The 7,216-nt window shown below is 39.9% G+C and overlaps 1 protein-coding gene across 1 annotated transcript; it reads left to right on the forward strand.

Moving 5' to 3' along the window:
• The first annotated feature begins 244 nt into the window (after positions 1-244).
• On the forward strand, positions 245-5,499 carry LOC104603482 (bZIP transcription factor TGA10-like). The gene is made up of 11 exons (XM_010267525.3): positions 245-775; positions 892-992; positions 1,521-1,597; positions 1,698-1,820; positions 1,944-2,015; positions 2,127-2,186; positions 2,283-2,360; positions 2,452-2,524; positions 2,628-2,899; positions 3,875-4,114; positions 4,712-5,499. The coding sequence occupies exons 1-11, from the start codon at positions 669-671 to the stop codon at positions 4,859-4,861; spliced, it is 1,353 nt and encodes a 450-aa protein (XP_010265827.1). The 5' UTR covers positions 245-668; the 3' UTR covers positions 4,862-5,499.
• The last annotated feature ends 1,717 nt before the right edge of the window (positions 5,500-7,216 follow it).

Here is a 7,216-nt window from a genome sequence, read left to right on the forward strand (position 1 = left end):
TAACCGGAAACAGAAAACAGAGGATTTTGATGAAGAGCGGCAACGTCAAACTGTTTTGTGCACGTTTACACCGGATGGTCGGCATGCCTGAGGGCCTGTGGCCTGTGGGTGGGTGTGGTAGGTAATTAATAAAATGGTAAGGGTATTATTGTACTTTTGTCTAATGAAGATTGAAGAGAAGCTCTGACAAGAAACCGAAAAAAGCGGTGCAGTAGACCTTGAAACGGCGGTTTCCACCTTCTACTGGGGCAGTTTTCAGAAGTCTACGGTGGTTTTCGTCCGCGTGTGGAGAGAGAGAGGAAGGATTTTAGTTTTACCAGCTCAATCTCTCTCCCTCCCTCTCTCTCTCTCTCTCTCTCTGTGAAATTTGAAAATTGTTTATGTATTTTATAAAGTCGTCAGGGGTTTTGGTGAGAGAGCAAAGAAAAAGCTTCTGCTATTGTTTCCTTGCATTCAATTCTCTTCGATTATTATTCTTTTATATCTTTTAAGCTCTTTAGACCAAAAACAGACTCTCTCCCACGTCCCAACTCTCTTCTGTCCGTGGTGATGGAGTTCGGGAAATGATATTCGTGGAAAGAAATAAAGCGCCGTTTCACCATTAATGGAGTAGTACAGAGCTGTTAAAGCAGATGAGGAAAGAAACCTAGCTGGGCTCCTTTTGTTTCATGGCTGCTAATAAAGGCAACAACAGCCGAACGGAACAACAACAACACCACCATCAAATTTCTTTTGGGATGATGCAATCAACTTCGTCTGTCCCTGGAAGTCTCATGTAATTATAGATGAAAGCAAGAAAAGCCAAACCCATGTTTTCGTTTCCCGTCAATTTCCTTCGATAATTGAATTAATTACTGGTGCAAAGTCTCTTATCGTTCTTGTTTGTGACAGCGGAAGTAAGGATACTGGAGCTTATGACGTGGGTGAATTGGATCAAGCCCTCTTTTTGTACTTCGAAGGACAAGATCACTCATCACTTCAGGAACAAAGACGTGAGTTTATCATCATCATCATCCTCTTATATGCATCTCCTTTTCTGGTTTTTTTTTTCTTTATGGATTTTACTTTTGATCTCTATAGCTATTTCATGGGAACCAGAGATAGCTGTTGATATTATTTATAATATCCTTCTGCAATAGAGATCGTTTGGGTAATGAGAAAAGCGTTTTGAGCAGATGAACAATTGAAATCTGCGTTTGTTCCGTACTGTTTTGATTGGATTCATTCCGAGGAAATATGTGAAATGAAAATTTGAATTTTGGGAAAAAAAAAATTTACTGTTCTTTTCGACCATGACATATCAACAAATTGATCATAAGTTCCTTGCAAATTCTAGCGTATTGGAAAGGCTAGGAGGAGGGTATATCAGTTTTTCTTCTTTTCTTTTCCTTCATCTTTCTTTCTTCTTTTTTTTGTTTGGGACGCCTGAGAGCGTCAAATGTATGATGATCCTAGAACTCTTGTATTTCTCTCTCATCCAACTATTAATTATATCGTTGAAAACCAATATATTTGTGCAGAGAACCCAGTGATCAGACCACCAACTCTGAATATCTTCCCTTCTCAGCCCATGCATGTAGAGCCATTTACTGCAAAGGTATGGGATTCAAATCTAGGAAGATTCTTTTTTTTTTAATTCATTTCTTCTGGGCTTCGTTTACTGATAATTTGAAGCGGGTTTCTTCTATTTTTCGCAGGAAAGTGTAGCTTTAATTTCTACAACAAGCAGTGGTTCAAAGAGATCATCAGGGCCGGCCATGGAGTTGGCTAATCCCCGGAAGGATTCGGCATCTGCTACCGAACCACCCAAAACCGTCAAGGTAGGATTCCGGATAAGATTATTAGAAGAAAAAAATTAATTATCTCGAGATTATCGATCTCCAAATATTTTTCTGTTTCAATTCATCAGTACTTGATTCTTGTTAATTTTTGTTTTCGGACAGCGTGAAGCAGTAAACCGCAAGGGCCCAACATCAAGTTCAGAGCAAGAAGGACCAAAAACACCAGACCCAAAGGTGACTTCTTTGATCGCCTTTCCACGGAGAAATAAATTTATACTTTTTGCTGCTTCTCTCAAACAACGTCTGATACTGATCATGGCCGTGCTTTCATTTACTTCTGACCAGACATTAAGAAGGCTCGCTCAAAATAGAGAAGCAGCTAGGAAGAGCAGGCTACGGAAGAAGGTCAGTCTACTGTCTGCAAGTAAATTAACTAGTTTTAGTGCTAATGAGGGAAAAATATGGATCTTTGATTTCTTTTTTATTTGGGATCCGTCACAGGCTTATGTTCAGCAGCTAGAGTCAAGTAGGGTAAGGCTAAATCAGCTGGAACAGGAGCTTCAAAGGGCTAGAACTCAGGTTGGTCTCTTTGAACAACCATTCCAAAGCTTCTAATCTCGAGATTTTGGACACTGCTGAAAAATGCAGGGTTGTTTTGTTTCTTGACTAGGGTATATTCTTTGCTGGAGGAACTCTCGTAGGAGAACCAGGCATTCCTGCTGGTATCAGCAATCTAAGCTCAGGCATTCCTCTATTCCTCAGCCAAATTGCTTCTGTACAGCTCAATTTGCCAATGCCTCGTAGTTAAATTCAATTCATTTACTGATCATGTTCATTGTGTTTCAGATGCTACAGTGTTCGACATGGAGTATGCGAGATGGCTCGAGGAGAACCACCGGCTCATGTGTGAGCTCCGAGCAGCTGTGCAAGAACACTTACCGGAAAACGAGCTTCGTCTCTTCGTGGACAATTGTTTAGCGCACTACGATGCGATTATGAACCTCAAGAGCATGGTCGTAAAATCTGACGTTTTTCATATTGTCTCCGGTACGTGGAAAACTCCGGCAGAGCGCTGCTTCATGTGGATGGGAGGATTCCGGCCATCCGAACTAATAAAGGTACAAACCCAATAAATTCTTCATATCATTTTTGAAAAACCATTCGTAGAAATAGAGAAACAACTGCTCCGCTACAAGTTAATACATATTCCAGCTTGGATTGCCAGAAATATTAGGTTCTACCAAAATTATGTCTTTAAAGAACCCAAAAAATTGACGTTACATAGAGAATAATTAATAGCAAAAAATCGAATAGACATAGGTTTGAACACCTAAACCTAACCTGTGCTAGAAATTGGATTTGCGTTGAAAATGGAAATAATAAAGACAGAGAGAAAGTACAGAGAACGGAAGATATGACGGGAAACTGTGCGAGGAACTACCGAAGGAGAGATTTTTATTTAATGCATGAGGATTAGGTTGTCGGGATACTAAGTAATGGAATCAACAATGACGAAAGATATCGTGGAGGGTTGCTATTAAGGGTTGTGCTAGCGTAAAAAGAAGGCTTTTCATGCACGAGTACCCAACGCTTTTTTCATATTTTGAGTTTGAGCTCTGGAAATGTATACGTCCTCCATGTCGAAATCGACAACCCAAAACAACTGTTCAAGGCTGCATGCATTTCTTTCTTCCTCTTCTTTTCTTTTAATTCATTAGTTTATTACTTTTGGAGGCGGTCGGGAAAGGCTGAATTTGTTTTAGAAATGGCGCTTCACTGCCACAATTTCTGTTTCTGTATGAGAGAGTTTGAATAATGCCATGGAAAACGAGATGCTTAATTTGTTTCAGTATGCATCTATTCGTCGTTGCCGTAGATGCTGCATTCCAGTAATGTATTACGTAACTTTTCCATTAAAGGGTCGATTGTAGTTTATTCCCCTGGTGCTCTAAAGCTGTATCTATTACTTCCATATCCAGGAATCTCTCTTTCGATCTGTTCCGTTTGTCTGTCTAAGTTGATGAAACTCGAAAACTATTCATGCACCGTTCGTTTTGTCCTCTGCTAAATAAATAATCGAATCACCTGTACAGGTTCTGATGAATCACATCGAGCCATTGACGGAGCAGCAGATCCTGGGAATCTGTGGACTGCAACAATCGACGCATGAGGCAGAGGAGGCTCTCTCGCAAGGGCTGGAAGCGCTCCGCCAATCCCTCTCGGACACCATCGCTTCCGACGCTCTTAGTTGCCCTCCTAACATGGCTAACTACATGGGCCAGATGGCCGTCGCCATGAACAAGCTCTCCACCGTCGAAGGTTTCGTTAGACAGGTACGTGGCCGGAGCTCCTCCTAAATTCAACCTCCATTGCTCTTGTATTCTGTATTTACTTTTTGCGTGGAAGGGACGAACGGTCTACGAACTTACTATGGGAATCAAAACCATGAGCATGGACCCCACATGCTTGCACGCATGTGGACATGATGTCATGGTCCTAACCGTCTTCGTGTCTATCAGAGAGAAGACAGAGATATTAATACGTACGGTGAGGGGAAAAGGAGATTTCCTGGATTTGTAGATCGGGTTCGGGTCGAGTTGGCAAAGGCCGTACCCCTACCCCTAAGTATTGGTTGAACGGTCAATGATTCAACCTGGATCCGCAAGGTTTTTTTTTTTAATCAAAAGTATAGGTTTAACCATCTGGGTCGAATGGTTCTACCATCTACGCCAACCATGAATTAGAAACAACAGTTTGAAAAGGGGTAACCCGGAGGGTGATCTACCCGATTTGTTGGTTCACGGGTCGGGTCAACTTTTTGCCATTTTTTTTGGTGACCTCCGGTCAGGTTTAAACCGGGGTTAGGTTTTTCGTGGCCCTTTCTGCACTGCATAATTGAGGCAAGAAAATGTTGTTTGGTTGTGTGACAGGCTGATAATCTGAGGCAGCAGACCCTTCACCGGCTTCACCAAATCTTGACGACCCGGCAGGCGGCGAGATGTTTCTTGGCGATAGCTGAGTACTTCCACCGGCTCCGAGCTCTGAGCTCTCTGTGGTTGTCACGCCCCCGGCAGGAATAAAATGCTATAGGCAGGCGTCATCCTCTTCTTTTTGCTTTCTCTTTGCCTGTCCTTAGAGATCCCTTGTAGACACTTTTAACATGGAGATGTGTATATACAGAAGGAAAGACAACCATAACCAGCATAAAAGATGAAAACAGTAGATTGATGCATTTCATCTGTGAAACAGAAGCTTTAATCTCTCCCCTTCTCTCTTTCTCTCTCTCTCTGGGTTTTTCTAGTTTAAGAAATTGAGATGTAATGATTTGGCAGCCTTTTCTGACTACAAATAGAAGGACCCAGAAAAAGTAATTCTTACGGAAACAACAAAAAGGAAGAAATAAGAAGAACGGAGAGGAAGATGTTCAGAGGGGAGAGAGAGGGAAAGAGAGTGCAAGTCAAACGTCCATGTGAAACTTTTAATGGATTCATGGATGGCTTTTGGAAATTCTTGAACAAATGTGACAAAGAAGCTCCCGATAATGGACCTAGGTTTCTCTCCCCTTAATTTCTTATTCTTCTAATTTCTGTTGATTATATTGCATTTATTCCTCATATTAGGCCCATTAAGTCTACTTGATTATTTGTTTATATTATGGCCACATTCATGTCTAGCTAAGTTATTTATTTGAGTAAATACATTTATCTGGATTACTTCACATTTACAGTAATTTATTTTTCTGGGTAAAATTATAAAATGACTATTTTATTAAAAAAAAAAAGTGATATTATAGAAATTATCAATTTTCATTACCCATGGACAGATGATTTAAGAAAGATATTACTTACCCAGGTTGGAAATTCAGAAAGATTTATTTAGGGCTCACCAACTAATTACCCGCCCCCAGAAAACGAATAAAGCCTATGATTTTTTTTGGTGTGTAATATCCCTCATAAGAAAGAAAGTTATGAATTAAAAAACTAAGGTTATAATTTCTCCACTGGCCTAATACAATCGTTCTGACTTCTAGAAGACTTGAAGCAGCCTCTACCAAGTACCCTACAGTCCGGGAGGGTTGGTAGCCCGACAACTACGACAACTGCCCCCGAATAAAAGAAAAGATAAACTCCTCGGTCCCATGGTAAGCAACGTAGGGGGTCGGTGTGGAATTGGTCTGAATTCGGATAAACCCATCAGAAACTTCTATCCAAATTACATTTCTGGCGCAAAAATTAAAGCAAAGAAGAAATTAAGTAGGTATAATCCCCACCACAGGCCACAGTCATGAATCATGATCAATACTCCGCCTCACCCACAATTGATTAGTCCTTGCCAACTACCAAGCGGATGGGTTGCGGATCAGGTTAAATTGGCACTCTTGTGGTTACTGTTTTCAAAATCGGACCGGAAAAATCGGGAATCAGTCACCTGACCGGTTCCGTTTTCTTCCAAAACCGTTTTTCCCCCAAAATCATAGATTTTGGTCAGCAAACTGTTGAACCGGCTGGTTAACCATTCAAACAGTTTTAACTGTTTTTCAAATTTTTTATTTTTTGTCAGAACGGACCAGCTGTTCGGATCAAATGGTCGGACTGATCGAACCGGTAACCAGACCCCTAACCGGTTCGGCCACCGGTTCGTTTTTAAAAACCATGCTTGTGGCATTAGCAACTTAGGCTCCCGTTTGTTTTCGGTGCAATTCCATATGCACTAGTACAAATGCATGAGAAAATTGTAACATTTGGTTCATTTTTGTTTTGGGTCCTAGTTTATTTTGCTTTGTTTTCATTATAAATTGACAAAATAATTTACAACACAAAACAAAATTAGACCAAAATTTGTATTCAATTAATTTGCAGTCCCATACTTTTACACCAATGCAAATCATCATCATCATCATAATAATAATAATATAAAGAAAATATTTGTTCATCCCTAGGTCAACTAAATTTTAATTTTAACAATCAGTGGTTCGACATTTGAAACTAGGGTTTCAATTATTTTGTTTGAGGGTTAGGTGTATATATGTATGGACCATTCATGTGTATTTTGATTCTAAATAAACAGATTAAGAAAGCTTCTTTGTACGTAATAGTGTCTTCCCAACTTGCATTTCTTATATTTAGTACGAATACATCATTGATGTGCTATCAACTTAAACGCATGGAACTTAATATTCTGTGACGAATGACATTTGAGATCTCGAATGTCAAATTGGGGGTGGAAATATGTTGATTGAATCATTGAAATGTTAATTATTAATTAGGTGAGAGTGAAGGAACAATCCCAGACTAATGCAACAATTTTAATTTGATGCCTTAATTTGAACCTCGGGTGTACAGTTTCCAAACTGTATTCAATTGTCTGAACTTGAATTAGAAAATGATATGGTGGTCTGAAATTGATCTCTTTATAATTGGATCAGATATATCGAT

This window comes from Nelumbo nucifera, chromosome 2 (assembly GCF_055504915.1).
Source record: "Nelumbo nucifera cultivar China Antique chromosome 2, China Antique-T2T, whole genome shotgun sequence".
NCBI lineage: Eukaryota > Viridiplantae > Streptophyta > Magnoliopsida > Proteales > Nelumbonaceae > Nelumbo > Nelumbo nucifera.